At 52.2% G+C, this 22,732-nt stretch overlaps 1 protein-coding gene across 4 annotated transcripts in view; it reads left to right on the plus strand.

Moving 5' to 3' along the window:
- The first annotated feature begins 4,424 nt into the window (after positions 1-4,424).
- The window catches only part of LOC122386963 (dihydropteridine reductase-like), a 41,372-nt gene continuing 23,064 nt past the window's right edge, over positions 4,425-22,732 (plus strand). The window contains exon 1 of one of the 4 annotated variants that reach the window (XM_043376719.1): positions 4,425-4,829. In XM_043376719.1, coding sequence (XP_043232654.1) covers positions 4,816-4,829 — 14 coding nt within the window. In that variant the 5' untranslated portion in view covers positions 4,425-4,815. Of the gene's footprint in view, positions 4,874-22,732 lie in introns of all 4 variants that reach the window. The other 3 variants (XM_043376718.1, XM_043376716.1, XM_043376717.1) reach the window with 3 other exon arrangements.

Genomic DNA, 22,732 nt, shown 5'->3' on the forward strand with positions numbered 1-22,732 from the left:
AACCGTGTTCCTGGTCATCTAATCTATAAAGTCGGGCACAATTTAACTGGTTTTAACAACATTTTAGAAGGTGGGATAGTCCCTTTAAAGGAAATAGTTCACTTTCACGAAATTATTTTTTTTGCAATGGATTTATGATTTTTTATGTTCAAAATGATCAGCAAAGAAAATAAAACCTATTTATAACAAAAGATTATTTTCTATATTTTGATATAGGAAGAACTTTTCAGTTTCTGTAAGGCACAGGCGATCCAGTATGAAAAGAGCATGGGTCCCGAAAATTCTTCAGAAACTAGAGAAATTATCGCGGCCACCGGCATTTGGGCGATCTGCTGCTGCTGAATGTCCTTATTGATCAGTACGAGAATTTCTCTAGAGTTCTCGTAGATAATTTCTCTAGTTTCTTAAGAATTTTCGGTACCCATGCTCTTTTCATACTGGATGCGAATATATGCAAGGCACTCATCGACACCTTTTTCGGCTCTCTCTATCGTCTGGATAAAAATAGGCCCCGCCCATCCCAATCAGCTGCTGCATGACGAGTTGATGACGACAACCACTTACTTACCAGCAACCACTCTAGGGATAGCGTACGTGACAGTAATGGTGCAGCGGTTGCAAAATATTACATTGTTATTCAAACGGTTTTTGCTTATTGCATGGAGGATATGTCATTAGATGAGGTGTTGATGAAGGCAGGTATTTTTAAATATTTTTTTTGGACAATTTTTTACCCTTGTTCCTCTTAATAACTGAATCCGGGACCACCTGAAGTCTAAACCTTTTTTTAGATAACATGTCAATGCTGTCTTGAAATGTGAAATTTAGACAATGGTAATAGGAATAATGAATAGCCATTTCACTAACAACTTGTTAATCTCTAGAAAGTGTAACTAAAATTAAAAGCACTCTGCCACACTGCTTCGATCCTGGTCATGCAATTAATGTTCATGGGTGGTGTTTCACGGCAGAGCACTGCAGTGTGCTGCGTGTGTCGGAGCATTGGGTTTCCATGGCAGTGTCAGTGTCAACAAACTTCACTCTGACGCTAAGCTATGACAGCATCCCAGAATGCTAGCACGCTGTGGCGCCAGCGCCAGCAGCATGCTAGCAGTATTTGAACTCAAACCTCTGTTCTTGGTAGGTACTTGGTTTTTCTGGACCTCTCACTCTGTTCCAAGTGCGATTCATCATAAACAAAGAGATCACATGCAACGTCATTTGAGTGACGCTATGGTATGCCGTAGCTACCATAGCATAGCTGCCAGCGCACACAGTGTCTGGGTGGTGAAACAGGGCCATTATTAATCACATTTGCTTTACTTTGTTTCAGCGGAAACCTGTCTGCACATGGGAGGAGCACAACAAAAGCCCATCAAGTTCATGCATGGCAGTGGATCTCAACAGGAGAAAACCAGAAAGAGCATAGATGCTTAAAAATTGCAGTTGTACACTGCTGTTATCACCTGATGTGAGTGGCTGGCATTGCTGTTGGCAAGAACCACCTGCAAGTGATGAGCTGGCGCCTCAGTCGTTGAGTGTGCTGTAGTGTGAGAGGCGCCCTGATCTCTACTTCATGATTGGTTTCCATTGGAGGTTCAACTGAGAAGTGAGAACTGACTGTGGCCGTGCTGGAGCATGCCAGTGGAGCTTCACATGCTTAGAGCAGCTTTTGAACAGATGCTGACCATGGCATGTCCCATCCAGTTATCACGTGCACAGAATGGTGGGGGAGGGCAACTCTGGGCTCTTGAGTCAGTCAGCCCAGACTGCACAGGGGTACAGATGGCCGCTTACGTTTGGTGTGTCCTGCACCGCATTATCAAGCCCAGTCTGCTGCCACAGGCAATGGGTCGGGCTGCAGACTATCTTGCAAAGGAGGCTGGCATCCTCTCCCATAATGACACACCAATTGGCAATCATCGCTGCGATGATCACGAGGGTGTCCGCTTATCTGCCATGGTGAGGTGGAGAGGCAGCTGGCCTGAGGGATGGTTTTCCTTCATCCGAGGCCCCCTTTCCCCGCCTGCCAGGCCCGGTCAAACGACCGCTTCACAGTGAACGACTTGCAGTGGATGCCGTCCCACAGCGCAACGAGCGCGCCGACCAGAGGCGGCGGCCAAGAGGCGGCCGCGCTCCCCCAGTCGACGGTCCCGGTGGACGTCGGCAACGCCCACCGCGCGACCATCAGATCGGCTCGCGACCGCGCCGTCGCCGACTGACCGCATGACTGGTATCTGTTCTTGATGTGGGACCGACTGCCACCGCCGGTCGCGGAAGGGCATCGCTCATCGGCCATCGACGTCCACCAGCTTCGCGTGGGTCACTGTTCGGGCTGCCACCAATACACCGAATCGGATGGAACCCTGTCGGCGAATGCCGGCGGTGCCCCGACATCGACTGCGCGGCGGCCAGTGCATCGCGTGCCGGGAGGAGGCTGGCACCCCCGATCGGTCATTGGTCACAAACCGTGTCCCAGCTCATGACTGCATCCAGCGCAGCTCTGTGAGATGTTCTGCTGCAGTCTGCCGCGTGTGTTGAAAGAAGAATGAACATGAGAAAACCTCAAAACTTTATGCCTATTAGTATTTGACCAGTATTGGAATAAGTTTGGATTTTGAAAATTTGTGTCCCTGTGCTTGTGCCTGTGTGGAAAGGCATGCTTTACGGTGTACCATCTCAATTTGTGCGGCTGCTGACAGGCCACCTGGGTGCCAACGTATGTACGAATCCGCGAATACGTTGTGTTTCGTCAGTCGGTATCGTTCTGAAAATATTGACTGCAATAGGCTATATAGCGTATGACAGTTCAGCCCAGCAGTAATAACTGACCATTGATTGGGCGAATTTTGTGTGGTGGTTCGCTAATACATAACCTAAAGAGTGTTTTGCCGGAATCGTTTAGTAGCAGAACTGACCGGAATATAAGTAGAATGCAACGGTTTGAATCGTTAATTAGTTGAAACGATTGTTCTCTGAGACCACTGTGTAACTTTTGACCTGAGAATCACCAATTATAACGACAATGGTGGAAGCAGTAGGCACTGTAGAGTGTAGGCAGCACTATATAGTTGGCACACTTACGCAAGCACACGACTTACGCAGTGGACATCTGCAGAAGAGTGAGAAATTAGTCAGAATATAACTGACTAAGGAAAATAGGCGTATTTCCAATTGAGCTGGGGCGGAGAGGGGGAGGGGACGTATGGTCAGCTATGCCAACAATTCATTTTCGTTATGCAGCTGTGTAAAAGGGCGTCCGTTTTTTGGGTGAGACCTTCCCCATTGGCCATTTCCAAGCTAAATCGTGGTGGAGAGTCTGGAGACCTCAGCCTCGGTAGTCGGTACCCTGCGCGCTGCGCCACCTTGCGAAACATAAAGCAGCAGTCCTGACCTCTACAGGCACTACTTTTCATGAAAGCGCGGATGTGTTCGCGCTTATGCGAAGAAAATTCTTCCGAGTATGGTTGATAATGAGATTAATTGTTGTCGTTTATTTATTAATTCATTGGCAAAAGTACCCTAATAAATCGGAAAAGTAGCTTAAACTGTATCGTAATTCCTTGGGAAAAAAATGACGAACTCATCCTAAGACATCCAGATTATTGGATGCGTTCGTCAGTTGTGAGTAGTTCAAGTTTTTGGAAAAGTTTGCTTGTGGAAAATCATAATATTTCAAAGATATGCCTATTTTCGAATAATTCATGTATTTATCTACATTGAAAAATGATTGTAAAGCAAAAGTGCAATAGATTATTGTCAATTTATTTTCTCAAAACACGACTTACGAACGCACAAAACTCCAGCTTTTAATTTAGTGCGTGTGCGAATTGCGGTCAAGACAAAAGATTTAAACTGTCTATATTCCTCTTAAAACAATGAAGGATGAATGAGGAAAACGCTGTTTTGAACAATTGTAAATTTATTTTTTCTCAATTAAGCAAAAGTACAAAATTTTCAACTATTATTACATTTGCTCTCACAAAACCCATCACTTTTAAGCATGACGTCATGTCAGCCAAACTTACTAGCGCCATCTCTGGAGAGCATCTTTCGAAACCTCCAGACGATAGAGAGAGCCCCTTTTTCGGGACGAGAAATAGAATATCTTTGCCTAGGGTGATCGTTGGGCTGTAAAAGCTCCTGATTTATGCTCGTCTCAGCCCAGGCTACGGAACTGCTATTCCAGTTCAAAACCCATGTTAAAAAGTGAACTATTTCCTTTAAAGGGACCCTCCCACCTTCAAAAAAGTTAATGAATTGGCATAAAAGTGATGTAGCGTGAATCACAAAGAGCGAAAATGAACATCTACCAAATTTTACCGGAAAATATTCACCCGTTTTCGAGATATAAGACTTTTATTTTTGTTTAAAAATAAAAGTCTTAGTGAGTTGAAAGTCTTATAAAAGTCTTACTCTAATTTGGAGTTGGTCGCGGACTTTTGGCGGGAACGGACGTGCCTCGCGAGCTCCTGCGATATTTGCTCTTCTCTTGCTGATCCCTATACTCAAGCATCTCAAATCCTAAACTAAATATCGACAAGAAAATTAACATTTAGGGTTTAGCTTAAAGCTAAGGTTTTTCTTCAAGAAAAAGTAAAAGAAACCGAAGACCAAGGCACCTCCCCACTAGGGGGCGGCAGTTGTCTGCCAGATGCCGACACTTCGTTCACCGGAACGCCCACTGACGCGTAAAAACACCAGAAATGAATCGTCAGCGTCGCCGGTGCGAATGTCACAGGAAAGTGAGACTCGGGGTGGATCGAGGTCAAATTCGGCGAGAACTGGTGCCGGTGTCGAAAATACTACGGAACCATGTGCAGACAAAGGTAAACTCGAAGCCACCACCAAAACGACAAAACCATCAAAGAAGGTGAGAGATAATGGCGATGGTAAATCAAAACTACTAGCGGGGGATGGAGGACCTATTTCCCAAACACAATCAAAAGGTAATTCCGTTTCTCTGGCCCCTTCCAACCCAACTGGTTCTGATGGCATCACTGGGAAGCCTGGGCGCAAAGGAAATGATATAGGAAGGCTTGATGATGAGGTTTTCAAGCCTTTCGGACCGCCCTCCCGCTCCTCCAGTGTGGGTGACGCTGCAGATGTTGCCATGTGTCCTGGAGGTCCTTCGAAACACTGTGGCAAACCAGTGACGGATGAAGACGAGGGCATCCTTTGTGATTCATGCAATGTCTGGTTTCACTCTTGCTGCCAAGGTCTGTCAGAGGTGGAGATGAAGGCCTTAAAACGTCACAAGGCACTGGCCTGGCTCTGCTCGATATGCAAAGAGGGTCTTCTAACGACCAGAGGTGGATGTAGGAGTTGTGCAAATATGGAAGTTAAAATCCAGAGGCTTGAGGAGATGCTCTCTGAGCAATCAAAATTGCTGAGCAAAATGAAGGACAACCAGGATTCCCTAGCCAATCTCATGAAAGAAAGTCATGAAAAAATGAAATCTATGATGCTAGATCACGTCTCGATGGTAGAACAGAAGACAACAGAGGTGGATGAAAAAAGACAAGCAAGCTACGCCAGCATAGTGAAAGGTTCATGTGTTGAAGTTGTAAACTCAATCAGCTCAAAGATTGAATCCATTCCAAAGGAAAGACGCACTCAAAACAGCACAGAAAATCACCCACAACAAATCGCAGGGATTGTTGACAGTGTGCTAGACAAAGAAAAAAGGAGGAAAAATGTAGTTGTCCACAACCTGCCTGAGTCAGATGGTCAAAGTCCCTTGGAAAGGGCCACTCACGATAAGTCAGTCTTTGCCCAACTGGTGAAGGACGAACTCCGTGTCATCACGAGTGTGACAAAATCATTCAGAGTCGGAAAGTTCACTCCAGGGAAACCTCGTTTACTGATTGTTACCCTGGAAAGTGAAGAACTGAAGTGGGAGATCATCCGTCTAGCCCCACAACTGCGCCACAGTCAGAAATGGCCGAGAGTATACCTCTCTCCTGACTTAACACGCACAGAAAGGGAAGAAGCACGCAGGCTTAGAGACGAACTCAAGAGAAGGAAGGAAAATGGTGAGCTGCACCTGACAATTCGAAACAGAAGGATTGTGGAAGTTGGAAGGGAAACATCACACTCCAGGGCCGTGACTGGCCAGCCGCTGGAGTCGCAACAGCAGGCTGGACAGGCACCCGCATCAACTGGGGCAGACATGACCCAACACCAAGAAACTATCCAACAGGAGGTGGAACCGGAACCTGAAGTCGGTCAGGCTGGCACGGGCTCTGTGCCGGCTGTGAATGCTGATGCTGAAGCAGCCTCAGGGGCGAGCAACTCGGCAGCCAATCCAAGAACGGCCTGACTGACTGAGGGCAGGACGGGGAGGGCCCAGACAGGCTTAACATGTGTATACACGAATGCAGATCAGTTCCTGAACAAGAGAGATGATTTGAGTATGTACATCGCCGGTACTAGACCTGACATCATAGTGATAACAGAAGTCATTCCCAAAGCCCAGTCCCTGCCCATCAGCCCTTCCCAGTTAGCTCTACCTGGTTATGTGACATTCACCAGCTTTGAACCAACAGCTCCTCGATTGGGGTCATCAGGATTGAGAGGAATATGCTTCTTTGTGGCTGCGCACTTATGTGTGACCCAAGTTCAGTTTTCAAATGACTTTTCAGAGCAACTCTGGCTGAAGGTACGACTGGGGGGCTCCGATGAGCTCATCCTAGGTGGCATCTACCGTAGCCCCTCCAGCGACTGTCAGTCCACAACGAAGCTTTGCGACCTTCTCATTGAAGTTACAAGAGCTAACCCATCTCACCTCGTCATTATGGGGGACTTCAACTTCAATTCTATTGACTGGAGCTGTTGTATGTCTCTTGGTCCACCGTCTGACCCGGCCCATGCGTTTCTGGAGGCGGTTCGAGACAGCTTCCTCGTCCAGCATGTCAAGCGACCAACACGTTACAGACCTGGTAACACCCCCAACGTCCTGGATCTGATATTTTCTAATGAGGAGGGCATGATATCCGAAATCACTCACCTCCCTCCTCTCGGGAACAGCGACCATGAGGTGTTATGGTTCGAGCTGCACTGCTACACACCTGGAGCAGGCAACCACACAGCCAAGTTGAACCTAAGCAAGGGTAATTATGCAAAGATGGTGAATGACCTCCAAAGCGTGTCGTGGGCCTCGTTAGAGTCGGTCCCGCTGGAGGAACACTGCAAGCTCTTCTCCGAGACCATCAAGGTGATGATGACAGAGAACATCCCGCTTCATCGATCCCATCAGAGGAAGAACATCTATGTAACAAGAGAAGCCCGGACTCTAAGAAATAAGAAAAATAAGCTCTGGAAGAAATACGTGAGAACTCGAGACGTGGAGTGCTACAATCGTTTTGTCCGCGCGCGTAACGACCTGAGAAGCCTCACCAGGCGGTTGAGGCGGAGGTTTGAACAGACTCTGGTTGATGTGCTCAAAGACAACGTGAAGCCTTTTTGGAGATACGTCAACTCACGTTTGAAAACTAAGCCTGGCATTGGAAACCTCAGAAAGGCTGATGGCTCGTTAGCACTTTCAGATCAGGAGAGGGCGGACGTGCTTGCTGAGTTCTTTGCCAGTGTCTTCACCGTGGAGGACTGTTCGAACATGCCGGACCTGGCGTCTCCATGGGAAGGACGAACACTAGAGCGTGTTGAATTGAGTCCTGCACTGGTTCAGCGCAGACTGGAGAGCCTCAAAACCTCCACCTCCCCTGGTCCTGATGGTATTCCTTCGAGGGTCCTGCGAGAGCTCGCGACCGCAATCAGTTCTCCCGTCTGCTCTCTGTTCCAGAAGTCCCTTGATAGCGGCTCTCTTCCAGACGAGTGGAAACTGGGAACTATTGTTCCAATCTTCAAAGGTGGTTGCAGACTGGAACCAGCAAACTACAGACCTGTAAGCCTGACATCCGTGCTTTCGAAGGTGCTGGAGGGCATAGTCAGAGACAGAATCATGGAGTTCCTCACGGAGACCGGGCAGCTCAACGATGCCCAGCATGGCTTCCTTCCCAAGAGGTCGTGCGCAACCCAACTCCTCTCTACTCTGGAGGACTGGACTCGGCAGTTGGAGAATGGAGAGCATATTGATATTGCCTACCTGGACTTTCGAAAAGCCTTCGACTCTGTTCCGCACAAGCGTCTGCTTGCAAAGTTGAAGGGCTACGGAATCCGAGGCCCGGTGCTCAAGTGGATTGAGGCATTTCTTACTGGCCGAGGTCAAAGAGTGGCGATCAATGGAACAACCTCGATTCAACACCCTGTCATGAGCGGCATCCCACAGGGTTCGGTCTTGGGACCGACGCTCTTTGTCATCTACGTAAACGACCTCCCAGAATGTGTCAAGAGCCATATCGCCATGTTCGCGGACGACGCAAAACTGTACGGCCCAAACCAGTCGCAACCGCCTCAGGCTCCTACTGACGCGAACGGCGCCCAGTTGCAACTCGACCTAGTAGCCGCAGCGAACTGGTCAGCGACCTGGCTTCTCCCTTTCAACCTGAAGAAGTGTAAGGTTCTTCACCTCGGGAGAGGTAATCCACGGTTCCAGTACACGCTTCTGGGGGAGCCACTCTCAGCGGTGACAGAAGAGAAAGACTTGGGCATCTTCATCGACGAGGAATTGAAGTTCAAGAAGCATGCTGCTGTTGCCATCAGCAAGGCCAACCAGATTCTGGCAGTCATCCGACGCTCCTTTGAGCTACTCAACTCCGAGACTCTCCCAGTCCTCTACAAGACCCTGGTCCGACCGCACCTAGAGTACGGCAACATCATCTGGGGCCCCTTCAACAAAGAAGATCAACGACTGGTGGAGAGAGTCCAGCGCAGAGCCACGCGACTTGTCACTGAAATCCGGCATCTCCCGTATCAGGAGCGGCTGCGCAAGCTACGGCTGCCGTCCTTGCTTTACAGAAGACGCAGAGGAGACGTCATCATGCTCTACATGCTCATGACTGGTCTTCTGAACCTGAAGAAAGAAGACTTCTTCCAGGCTGCTCCATCGGCAAGCACAAGAGGTCATACGATGAAGGTGGCCAAACCAAGAGCTCTGACTAGAGTACGAAGAAACCACTGGAGCGTACGTGCGGTCAACGACTGGAACTCGCTGCCGGCTGAAGTGGTTCTCGCACCGACCCTGAATGGGTTCAAGAACCTCCTTGACAGACACTGGTCGAGTCGTATGTACGATATCCCTACCATAAACTGAGTTTGAGCAAAGAGTACCGCATGAGCTCGACGAGATCGGGTCCAATAGGCCTCTGGCCTCCAATAGTCCCGCCAACATTAAGGTAAGGTAAGGTAAGGTTTACTTTTTGGGAACTCCGCTGCTTCTATGACGTCACATAAAGGTTTTCTTTACGTCGGCATTTGGAAGCAATAGTTTGGTATCAAAGTGCGACAAATATTGCGCGAATGATGCGTTTATCTTATCAAGGTCAATATATTAAAGGATTCCAGGACAATTCTTCTTATGGCATTTCTTCGTATCGCAATTCTTCGTCTGCAAATCTTCGTCAGGGCATTTATTCGTATCGCATTACTTTGTCTCGCATCAGGGTATATGAAAATCGGCTCGCATTTCTTCTTCAACGCAAATATATGCAAGAGTAAGCATTGAGGGACAAATAAATGCACTGACGAAGATTTGTAGACGAAGAAATGCGGACGAAAAATTGTGCTACGAAGAAATGTCATGCGGGGATTCGTTCGGGTACCATGACATTTATGTGATTTCAAAGTCAAGGTTCACAGCTGATCTGCTAAATCAAGCCAAGAATCCAAACTATCAAAAAACTATAAATATTTGTTTGTCTGTCACAGAGGTCTCAAGCAATATAAGGTTGACATATGTTGAATCAAAACTCTACTGCCACAACTCACATCTCCTGCCTTAGTTTATCATTGTTGTTTTAACTTGCTTTCAAGAGAAACAGAAGCCAGTATCTGATACCTATCACTTCAGATGATTGTTTCAAGATCTGAGTTAAAATGGAAATAAAAGCAAGATCAAGATGAAACAGGGATTATTGCTGCTAAAGTAGTTTTGCCATGATACAACAAGCACATAAATCATTAGCCAAATCAAATACTGGTTGGTTTGTCAAGATGTTTGTTGTCCGTCGTCTCTCGAGCTGCTATGAACACTGAACGCTCTCACTCTTACTTTAAAGAGAGTAGTTTAAGTTGAATGGCAGTGAGCTGTAATTAGACAAAGCAGCTATTCAGTGCTCACATCAAGCCAGGCTAGGAAATGGCATCAACTGTGGTGGGAGGAAGCAGGTTCGGCAGCCCTGTGTTGTAAACTTCTGTTGTGTCTTGTGGTTGTGTTGATCAACTGTGTTTATGTTGTGTTTGATCAACTGGTGTTTTCTGCTCTGTTTTGTGCAGTGATAGTAGCAGGTAACTGCATGCTTGTCAAATTATGTGAATAAACGAATTCATAACATTGCATTTTTCTCTCCATGCAAGGAACAAGTAAGATGTTGTAGAAAATGTAATAGAGGGCTGCATTGCTGATTTTGCACTTTATCAGAGCTTTATTTAGAATTGCTTTCCTGAAAGCTACACACAGGCCACAGCACTGAAATTCACAATGTCATAGCTTTTGGCAGAAAAAAAGAAAAGACTTACCTAGGTAAAATTGGCTGAAAGTATGGCAGAGCAGGTCTTGATGCGTATGCCCATTCGTGTGCTTGCCGAAGCCGAACTGACTGCAACACATTAACTCTGACCCACCATGGTGGCTGGCATATCCTGAACTTTCACCACTCTAAACAAGACAATTTGCAGCCATCAGCATTGTATTAAAACACTGTACAGTGTACATGACACTCAAAATTTGTTTCAGTGCCATCCACGGACAACATCAGTCGCCATTCACCAGGCCAGTAAAAACAGAATAGATAACAGCTTCAAACCCATGTAGTCAGAGTTACTAGGTCTGCACCTCAAAACAAAATCCAGGCGACATTCACCACGCCAGTAAAAAACAGGTACTTAGGTAATGTAACAGCTTCAAATCTGGTAACATGTTGGTCCGACTTTACACTACCATATTTACATGGAATAATATGATACCAAACAATAGTGCAACCATTCTGGACAACAAAAGTGTATGATAAAATTAATTTAGAATACTTTGGCAGCATGATTTACGAGCACAGGCAGGTGTTACCTACCAGCCTTCTCAATGCGCGTAAAACCAACATTGTAGTTTTGATTTTACCTTACATAATAACACACTTGGCTGCAATGGCACATTTAATTTAATACTGTGAAAAGACCAGTTATAACCACTTCACAAGCACAATTGCACCTCATGCCGACTTCCTTTTCCAAAGACAGTCAGCAGCGTCTTTCGTCAAAACTGGAAGATCAATCCCCTTTCAACTGTTAACATCAAAAATATTTCTTCATGGTGTGCCATGGTGCTTCTTCTTCAATAAATATTATCTTCATGGTGCTTCATGGTGCAAATATTTCTTCATGGTGCTTCATGACGATGCCATCTTCTCTGCACTGGAGTTCGTGGCGCACGGCGAAGTAATCGCGAAGGTCCGGCGCGCACTTGCGAGCCGTGTCGGGCCAGCCGAAGCGGATTGTAGAACGCAGCTTCTCCATCACCGGGTCGGCGGCTGAAGCGGCTCGGATGTCCTCCTCCGTGAGGACGTCGGCAGCGGCATCAGTGACGAGTGCGACGACATCGTCACTGTCAGTCTCAGCGGCAGTGGTGTCTGGGAGCGGTAGTCGCGAGAGAGTGTCCGCGACCGGGATACTGTGGCCAGGCTTGTACTGGACGGTATAAGAGTACGACATCAGTCGTGACTGCCATCTGGCGATCCGAGCTCCTGCGCGGTTGGCTGACTGAGGCGACAGCAGCGTTGTCAGCGCGGAGTGGTCGGTTCGTAGGGTGAAGTGGCGGCCCCAGAGGTAGATCCGCCAGTGCTCGATGGCATTCACAGCACTCAGCGCTTCTTTCTCGGAGACTGAGTACTTCGCTTCAGCATCTGTGAAGGAACGTGACCAGTAGGCCACTGGGCGCTCCTGTCCGTCCGCCTGGATCTGAGTCAGGACAGCGCCTGCACCACGGTCACTGGCGTCCGTGGTGACGATGGTGTCCAGTGCCGGCGAGAACGGCATCATCACCGGACTGGAGGAGATCAGGCTCTTGACGCTGTTGAAGGCGTGTTCCGCGGCTGGGCCCCACTCGAAGGGAGCGTCCTTCTTCAACATCACAGTCAGCGGCTGGACCACCGTGGAGTAGGCGGGGATGAACCTGCTGAACCAGGCGGTGGTGCCGATGAAGCTCCGTAGCTCCTTGAGGTCGGTGGGGTGTGGTGCGTCCACCACAGCCCTGATTGCTGACTGCAGAGGTGCGACTCCGTGCTTCGTCAGGCGGTGACCACAGAAGTCGACCTCAGGCTGGGAGAAGACGGACTTCTGCATGTTCACAGTGATGCGAGCTGCGCGAAGCCGGGCCAGGACGGCATGCAGGCGGGCGTCGTGCTCGGACTGAGTGCGCCCGGACACCAAGATGTCGTCGAGGTAGTGACCACATCCTGCGATCCCGTCCAGGACTTGGTCCAGGAGCTTCTGGAACGCAGAGCCAGAACTGACGAGACCCATGGGAACTCGTTTCCAGCGGAAGAGGCCGTCCATGGTGAGGAATGCAGTGATGTCTCGGGAATCTTCATGCAGGCAGAGTTGGAAGTACGCGGACTTCAGGTCTATCCTGCTGTAGACGGTGCCTCGTAGGTTCCGCTCCAGGTCATCTATGGTGGGAAGTGGATGTACTTCCGCGATGATCTGTGAGTTCGGCCATCGAAGATCAGTGCAGATGCGGAGTTTGCCATCCTTCTTGCGAGTGACAGCCAGTGGGCTGACCCACTGAGACGCGTCTGCTCGTTCGATGACGTCAGCTCGGAGAAGTCGATTGAGTTCGGCTGACACCTCCTCCCGGACTGAGAGAGGCAGACGACGAAGCTTGAACGCTTTAGGCACAGCGTCAGGCTTCAGCTGGATCCTGTGAGCGTATCCGTCGATAGCTGGGAGATGAAGTTGCTCCTCTGACGCAGAGGTCTGCTCATCCAGATCGAAGATGGTGTGCGAAGCTGGGTGCAGAGTTAATCCCAGGGCACTCAGCACATCCATACCCATGATGGCCTCCAGGCGTGGCGTGTCCACCAGGTAGAATGATGCGTTGACCTTGCGCTCGTTGTAGCTGATGATGGCAGGGAGGGTGCCATGAACTTGAATGGGGTTGTGGCCGAAACCGTACAGGTTAGCAGAAGTAGGCTCGTAGCTGACACCCTTGAACAGCTGCTTGGCACGCTGCAGGCTTAGAAGCGAACAGGTGGCACCTGTATCCACTTGAAGATGCACATCCTCACGTGTGATGTCACCGGCTGTGATTGTCACTGGACACGACAGCTTTGTTGACTTGCCCTGTTCACAAGCCAGAACGTGCAGTTCTCTGACAGCTTGTGGTCTGGAACGGCTGGACCCAGATCTGCCGCCACGAGGACCTGGTTTCTTGGGTTTTGAACCTCCACCCCTGGGTTCTGGGTTGTCGCGACTGCGACACCAGGCAGCGAAGTGTCCCTGGCGGTTGCAGATGTGGCAGACGATGTGCCTGGCTGGGCAGCTGGGATCACGGACAGGGTGATCGTGACGTCCACAGTTGGTGCACGGGGTGCTGACGGTCTGGGCAGGTTGCTGATGTCCTTTACGTGTCTCCACCTTTGCGACAGCGGGAACAGGTGGAGCGGCGACAACACCATGCTGAATAGTAGCGGCCTGTTGCAGAGCCTGCTCATGAGCCTCTGCCATGCCGAGCAGCTTCGGCAGTGTTAGGTCATGCTCCTGCAGAAGGCGTTGACGCAGAGCATTGTGAGGGGTCTTCTCCACAATTTGGTCCCTGATCAGCTCGTCCTCCATCGCTCCGAAGTTGCACTTCTTGGCAAGTCCATGCAGAACTGCAGCGTAGTCTGCCGTCGACTCATGTGACTGCTGGCCTCTTTGCCGAAACTGGAACCGTTCTACGATGACGTTGGTCTTGGGTTCGTAGTGGTTGCGTAGTTGGCGAATGGTGACGTCATAATCGTCCTCGTTCTCGTCCTTCACCAGCGTCGGCAAGTTTTCATAAACGCGATATGCCTCATCTCCGATTGCACAGAGTAGCAGTGCACGTCTCTGGGCCGCTGGTAGAGGGGTGTCGCCACTGCGAGCAATTAAGTAGTTCCCGAACCGCCGCTCCCACGTCGCCCACGGCGTTTGCGGCGCACCAGGGTGCGGCAGGAACGGCGCGGGGAGTGGCACTCCCCCGTCGAAGGCGCTCATTGCGTCGCCGAATGCAAGAAAACTGACGAAAATATAACACACGCGCTCGACATTACGTGAAAAGTTCGAAAAGTATCCACTCGTCGCCACAATATAGTGTCCTGGGTGTGTAGTTCCGTCGAACGGCCCGGGCCACGACACGCCACGATTTGTCCAAGATGGAGACTGTTTATTTCCGATAGTGGCGGACAAGAAACGACACAATAGAGAAACGAGTACTCGGTACTCAGTACGACGGTACCCATAGGCTACGGTCACTACAATCTCCATATGGAAACCTTGCAGGAAAAGAATTAATGTCAATTGTCAGCTCTTCAAATTTCTTTGGACTTTAACTTGCAGTACCATATCCAGTTTGCTTTGATATTTTGTTTTTTATTCCATGTTGAAGTTGAACACCAAGCTCCAGATATAGCAGGCAGCTTGATCATCTTCGGCCTTGGTATAATATCAGTCCAAGTTCCAGTGGTGGGTATCTTCTAATATTCAAATTAACCCGCGCCCGGCTGGGGGTCCTGGATTTCCACGCCCTGCTGGGGGGGGGTGTTTGAACACCCCCCTTCTAACTCGGCTCCTGGGCCACGTAGCGATACGCGGAAGGCGGCGTTCGAAAGAGCGTCAAAAATAATGAGGAAATCACTTCGGTCAATTTTTTGGTCAGGTCAAAGGTCAGGTCACCAGAGGTCATTGAAGGCAAAATTTCGCCGATTTCCAGGTCGAAAGTCGACAATTTCCAAGAAGCCAACGCATAACTCGGGAACCAATAGAGCTACAGCGCCGCGGAAAAGCGCATTCGATAGCCCTATTAACGCCCTTTCTGAATAATTTTCTCAGATTTGACCTAACGTCAACGGTTTTGCCTGCAGGGGGCAAAAACTGCAAAAATAGCCGATTTTTTCGGAAACAGTTTTTCTGCCATTACTTTTGACCCAAGCCTTGTACGAGCTTACTTTTACCGGCATCGTGTTCCTCTCGTCAAGACGCATCGAATGAACTATAACTTGACCTTGAAAGGTCAACTTAAAAGTTTGACCTCAGGTCAAGGTCATGACCTGACCGGAAAGGGTCATGTTGCATATCAGTCGATCCGTATCGTCGAGCTGAACACATCTAAGGCGTTTTCATCGCTCTAGCATGCCTCTATCAAAAGTTATTTGCGAAAAACTGTTAGATACCATTCGTGACCTAAGATGACCTCAGGGCATAAACAGGGGTCACGGACACCATTTTCATGTTCAGTGTGTCTAAACCACTTGTAATTCAGTGTTTGGGAGTGTTTATAATGTCTTTCGACCAAAGGAGGCGCATTTCAATTTTCTCCCATTGACTTATAATGGGGAGGTCGCAAAATTGACCTGACCTTAGGTCATCGATATCAAAATTCTGAGATATACATTTTGTACATGCTATTGCTCTTAGCAATCGCTGAAAGTTTCAAAGCGATCGGTCACTCGGTGTAGCTATGACAGACATTGAAACTTTTTATGAGGTGAGGTCACTTCAAGTGACCTGGTGACCTGACCTTGAATGACCTTGGTCTAAAATTTTCACAACATGTGTAGAATTGATGTATGATAAGGTGTACCAAAAACGGCGGCGCTCCGCGCCGCCGTTTTTGAGATATTCGCGAAAAACCACAAGGGGGGGTGTTCAAACACCCCCCCCCCCCCAGCAGGGCGCGGGTTAATATGAAAAGCAATAGGCTTTCTCATCGCCGACGACGGATTTCTCACGTTGATAAAAAAGGGAGCTCAAGGTCAGCAAAACTCGGGTTCAAGGAATGGCGGGCGTTGAAATGACTGCTGACGTCATCAAAAAACCGCTAATGGTTAAGAGATAGGGACTAAGCTGGTCCCACCCTGCAAGTAAAGGGAAGAAATTTCTTGAACACCATAAAGCTGCGGGGGTTGCGACCAGGATAAATGGTGGTTTCTGAGCCTGGCCGCAAACTTGGCTATTATTACGTCTCCACTCCGCACTGCCTCACACAGGCTGGCTCGTGGAGACAAGTTTATTGCTGAGGTAATCTGGGCTCATACACGAACACTAGTCTGTGCTGACCGCGACGCGACGACCACCGCACACGGCGCACACAGCGCACGACCGCACCCGACACGCGCGCCAGACCGACTCTCTCGAGCCGCCGCGTCTGCGTGCCGGCGCCGCCAGTGGCGTCGCCAGCTCCCGGGCGGAGGGGGACAATTCGCGATACCACACCCTGCCGCCCTTTAAACGAACATATTCCCAGGCGCACGAAACAATGGCATGAGCACAAAGCATCATTTGTTTAGGCGCGCGCCTTCAGGGTTACCTCACCCCTTTACGTGAAACAATCACCTTTCAATCACAATCACAATCACAATCACAGATCCAATCACATTTCAAATATCGGCGATCAGACGCCGATAAGCCGCCCCGGGTGCCTCCGACGCCGGGCGGAACGGCACTGCGGAGCGCCCAGTGTGCGCGCCGCGCTCACGTTCAAGAGGCCCCACTGCACTGACCTCACCGGCGCAGCCGCCGCCGCCGCCGCCGCCGCCGCCGCCGCCGCCGGGGTCACCGGCGTCGCTAGCGCCGCCGCCACCGCGGTCACCCAGGGCACCACTGAGGCCACCGGCGCAGCCGGCTCCTCCCAGGTCACTCGCCTGACCGTCGCCCCCGCTGGGGTCACCGGCCTGACCGTCACCGAGGTTATCGGCGTGGCTGACGTCGCCGCCGCCGCCGTCACCGAGTGCACCACTGAGGTCACCTCCGCTGTCACCGGCACCGACACGACCTCCACTGAGGTCAACGCCACTGGTGCACCCTCCGATGAGGTCACTGGCACTGCCGGCGCGGCCGCCGTCACCGCGGCCATCAGCGCGATCATCGCCGACGGGCCGTCGGACGCCGCCGCTGGTGAAGCCGTCGATGAACCCTGCTCGGACGTCACCGACGGTCGCCGCTCTGACACTGCCGATCCGGTCTCCGCCACCGAAGCTTCTGGCACGAGCGTCTCCGACGGGCCGCCCGTCGCCGCCGCCTCCGCCGACGTCCCGGCGCCCGCTGCTCCCGCCGGCGTACCGGTATCCGCTCCCTCCGCCGGCGCCCCGGCGCCCACCGGCTCCATCGGCATCCCGGCGCCCGCCGGCTCCGTCGGCGTCCCGGCGCCCGCCGGCTCCATCGGCGTCCCGGCGCCCGCCGGCTCCTGCAGCATCAGCATCCCGGCGCCCACCGGCTCCTTTAGTGTCACGGCGCCCTCTGACTCCGTCTGCGCCGCTCACTTCACGGTCCTCGCTGCCCTGAAGCAGCGACCGCCAGTCGAGGCGCATGTCGCGCAACCAGTCCCGTCCTATCAGCGGTTGGTGTCCGAGTCGGTCGCTGACTACGACATTCAGCCGCCTCCGCTGGCCGCCGAACTCCGCCTCTACGGTCGCCTCGCCGCGGACCGGCACCGTCTGGCCCGTAAACGAGCGCAGCTGCACCGTTGATGGTCGCAGCTTCAGCCCCGGGATCGTGCCGTCCGCCACGATCGAGACTGGCGACCCGGTGTCTGCCATCATCTCTGTTGGCCGGCCGTTGACTGTCACCGTGACCAGTGGCAGCCGGTCCTGATGCTGTGTCCTCCGCTGCGCCACGGACGTCACGGCGTCCACAGACGTCACCTGACCGCATCCGGGGCAGTCACGCTTCAAGTGCCCTGAGTCGCCGCACCTGAAGCACCGGCGCGTTCCGCCCCTCCGGCGCGGTCCGCCGCGTCGGCTGTCCCGCCGACCGCCGTTTGCTGAGCCGGGCTGTCGGAAGAATCCGCTCTTCTGCGCCGCTCCTGCCGCCAGATGCACGGCGCAGACCTGCCAGTCGGCCTGGTCGCTGTCCTGGATCAACTTGACAGCCCGTCGTTTGCTGCAGTCCCGTTGCAGGTGTCCGCGCTCTCCACACCGGTAGCAGCGCGGCGCGCCGGCTCGCCGTGGCCGCGCACCAGCCTGCCGGGGCCGCGCGCCGGCCTGCTGCGACTGCGCGCTGGGACAGTGGTCCCTCCAGTGGCCCAGCTCGCCACATTGGAAACAGCGCTGCTCCCCTCGGCTGGGTTGTCCGAGCGCCTGCACCTGCTGCTCCTCCTGAGGTACGGCCAGCTGGCCGTCCTGCCGCACCTCACGGAGCAGGCGGTCGGTCCGCTCCACATTGTGGACTATGTTGACGACGTCTTGGAGGCTGAGCGGCTCCTGCGCCTCCACGGCCCGCTGCAGCACTCGCTCTTGCAGGCGAGGCGTGCAGCCCGCGATGGCCTGGTCCCGCAGGGCCGCGCTGGCCTGCTCGGGCGGGAACTGGCACCGAGCTGCCGCGAGGCGCAGACGGGACAGGAACGCGTCAAACAGCTCGCCTTCCACCATGCGCAACCGCTGAAACGCGAGTCGATCAGCGATGACGTTGCGCTGCGGCGCCAGGTAGCTTCGGAGTTTAGCTACACACGTCGCATAGCAGCCGGTCACTCCAGTTGTCGGCTCCGGGAGCGTGCCGTACACCTCCTGCACTTCGGGTCCGAGCAGGTGCAACAGGATCGCCGTCTTCCTCTCGTCCCCAGTGACGTCCAGGGCCGCCATGTACAGCTCCACGCTGTTGAGCCATCGAGGAAAATCCGTCCCCGGCTGGTACGGCCCCACCGCCGGCAGACTCAGTCCAGCCGCCGCCATCCCGTCCGCCGTTGACGTCCACTCGCGGTCCCCTCAAGCCTCCTCACGCCGCGGCCGCCGCCGCGCGACTGAACCGTCAGCTGGCGCCGGCCAAGGTCACTCAGCAGTGACTCGGGCTCCCTGCCGCCCGTCCCTGGCACCGCCGCTGCGTTTCCCGCGCTTTCCACTCCGGGGGAGTCACGTGACCGCGACGTCACCGAGACACGTGACCACGCGCCTGCGCACTCGACCAGCGCACCCGTCCGAAAATGGCCGCCGAGGCCCAAAAACTCGGACAGCGCTGAACACAGGGGGGACTCAACACAAGCCCACGCCCCCGTCAGTCGCAGGACACGCAGTTTACTGCCGCTTACCAGTCTCCGCGGCTCCGTCGCAGTCCACACGCGGTCCACAACTGCACAGTACAGCGTTCGGATCGGAGTCGCCCACGTCCTCCTCAGCGAGTTCGAAATCCTTGTCGCCAGGTATTACGTCTCCACTCCGCACTGCCTCACACAGGCTGGCTCGTGGAGACAAGTTTATTGCTGAGGTAATCTGGGCTCATACACGAACACTAGTCTGTGCTGACCGCGACGCGACGACCACCGCACACGGCGCACACAGCGCCCGACCGCACCCGACACGCGCGCCAGACCGACTCTCTCGAGCCGCCGCGTCTGCGTGCCGGCGCCGCCAGTGGCGTCGCCAGCTCCCGGGCGGAGGGGGACAATTCGCGATACCACAGCTATCTCAACTCAAAACTAATGTTAAAGTGGGATGGTCCCTTTAAATAAAAACTCAGCATATATCGGACGTTTCGTGTTCGGTTTAACACTTCATCGGCGATACTGGCGCGGCAAGTATCGCCGATGAAGTGTTAAACCGAACACGAAACGTCCGATATATGCTGAGTTTTTATTTAATTTCAACGAAAGCTGAGTACTATATTGTATCTGGCATTGATATATTACTAGCTCTGCTAGCGCCACTATAGTCTATACCGCACCAGCTGGAAAATTGTCTAGAAAATAATGCCTAATTGTAGGTTGGTAGGTACCTAGTAGGTTGGTAGGTTGAATGTTAGTAGGTAAGGTTAGGTCAGGGCCTTGGGTTAGATTATGCTTATCTACTCGGACTTCATCTTCACATTTTCCAGAAATTCAACTCCCAATCCCAATAAGATGCTTCATTCTTGAATCTTAAAGTTCTATGAATTCAGCCAGGTATGGTTCAATCCAGTTATAACCACAGATTTAATTAACCTAAGCTCAACTCAAGCTGTTTAACCAGGGACCGCGGATTCAAATTCTCGTAGGGTGTGCAAGATGTGGCGATTGGGCTCCCATCTCACGCCGGGCCCCTTCCAAAAAGTCAGCGCCGCCACTGCTCCGGAATAAGCCGGTTCTAAGGAAGCGGGGCGGGAAAACCTTCAAAATTGATGGTCGTAAGATGACTGAGCGAGCATCTTACGGTCAGGAGATGCATTAGCAGAATAAATGCACATGCATGCATGCAACGTGATCCAAATCGATCTCCGATTTTCCCAAACAGGCCCCTAAAGGCTTACAGTGACCTTCAAGGGTCCCTACGGGCCTCAGAGAGCCCTTTTGCACAGTTGATGTTGGTACACTTCTTTTTATCATGGATTACATGAATTAGTTTAAAAATAAAACACGGCCGGCGGGGTGTTTGGACCCATCGATTTGGCCCCTATGACCTATGGGGGTCTGGCCTCCGGCCCCCTTAGCTTCCCCATTACTCTACGGCCCACACGCTGGCTTTTGGGCCCCATAAAGGCCGCACACCAGCTCCTGAGACCCAACGCCGGCAATTCTAAGGGTCACCGGCGCACCGCACACGGTCTTTGAAGGTCCCATAACGGCCTCTGGAATACCTCATGTACATAGAAATATGGATGCCCACGCCGCTTCTTGGGCCCCCACACCGGGCTCTTCGACACCGTTCGCCGGCTCCATGGGGTACCAACTACTATCAAGCAAGCTCGCCTGGAGGTCCCCCACCGTCTCTTGGCGCCCGAGTAGCCTCGATGCCTGAATAGGGCCCCGAGACATCGACCTTGGCCAAAAAGCGTTCGTGTAGGCCCTCAGAAACTGGTGTGAGCCCTGAGATTACTGTTTGGGCTACTCAGGCACTTCTGTCGGGTCATCATGCATCGATTTGGGTCCGAGCTAGTGAGGGTTATCAGAAGCATCCTTTAGCCCTGCGACTTCAGAGGTTGGTGTGAGATCCTAAAAAAGAAAGTGAGGGCACTCCGAGGCTTGCAAAGGGCTTTTCCTCGGAGGTCAGCCTTGGCCGAACAGCGTTCCTCAAACTGGTGTAGTGCGCTGAGATTACTGAATGTGACTCTCGAGTATTGGCATGGGGCCCTCAACTATCAGCACGGAGCCCGCAGGAGCCGGTAACAGTAAGGGCTCCTCTGCGGCATGCATAAGCCATCCGATCTCAGAGGCCGGTGTGAAATCCTAAACAAGAGCTGAGTGCACTTAAAAACCTGCGTAGGGCCCTCAGAGATCAGCTTTGACCAGACGGCGCGGCGGTCGTGGACGCCCTTAGAAACTGACGTAGGGGCCGCCTCAGTCGGTCGGCCCTCTCACATCAGCCTGGGGATCTCAGGCATCAGCCTGGGGGCCCTCAAGAGCCGGTTAGGGTCCTCGGAAAGTGGCATTATACCCTGAGATAGCTGTGTAAGGCCCTCGGGTAACGGCTTGGGGCCCTCGGGCATCGGCCTGCGCCCCCGGGCATTGGCCAGAGGTCCTTGGATATGGGCCTGGGGCCCCTCAAGAGCCGGTGAGGGCCTTCAAAAACTGGTATGGGGCCCTGAGATAACTCTGTGGGCTTTCAGGTGCTGATGCAGGACCCTTAGGCATCGGCCCCAAGAGGGGTTAAGGAGGGCAGGGGGCAAGAGGACAGAGGTCCTCAAGAGCCGGTTAGGGCCCTCAGAAACTGGCGTGGATCCCTGAGCTAGCCATGTAGGTACTCAGACACCGGCGTGGGACCTTTAGACATCGACTTGGGGCCCTCGGGCATCGGCCTGGGCCCTCAAGAGCCGGTGGGAGCGCTAAAAAATGGCGTGGGTGAGGTTCTGAGATAACCCCTGAGATAACACTAGAACCTGTTCACGCCTTCAGGCACCGGTGCGGGACCATCAGGCTCGCGCTGGGGCCCTCGAGAATCAGCTTGGGACACTCAAGCGCCAGGGCCGCATGGGCCCCCACAACGAACTGTGGGTGTGCAAAAATAGGTGTTTGCACACCCTCAGGATTTTCAGGGTGTGCAATTGCACACCCTGCCCCCCGGAATCCGCGGTCCCTGTGTTTAACAGGTAAAAACAATCTGAATTCACTAGGTACCTATAATTCATATTTTGATCAGCAATGCTAGCCTACACCTTTTTAAAACAAAAACAGGTCACAGCATCATGACAGTCTATGAATGAAAATGGCCTTTAACCATGAAACTTTTCAATAGATACGGGCTCTTCCAGAAAACACGTCACATAATAATAATCAAGGCAATAACGTAATTCAACTTCTTATCCCTTCTCACAAGGGACCGTGTATATCACACCACGGTGAGATTTACACAATACCCAATACCGGCCATTTGTGTAAATCACACCACGCGTCCTTCTCACAGATGATGCAGATGCAGATGAGTCTTCGGGGGAATAGCCTTTGCATCGGCTCCCCCATAGATGCCCTATTTGGTTATAGGGGTAC

This window comes from Amphibalanus amphitrite, unplaced genomic scaffold (genome assembly GCF_019059575.1).
Source record: "Amphibalanus amphitrite isolate SeventyFive unplaced genomic scaffold, NRLGWU_Aamphi_draft 000268F_arrow, whole genome shotgun sequence".
In the NCBI taxonomy this organism is placed as follows: domain Eukaryota; kingdom Metazoa; phylum Arthropoda; class Thecostraca; order Balanomorpha; family Balanidae; genus Amphibalanus; species Amphibalanus amphitrite.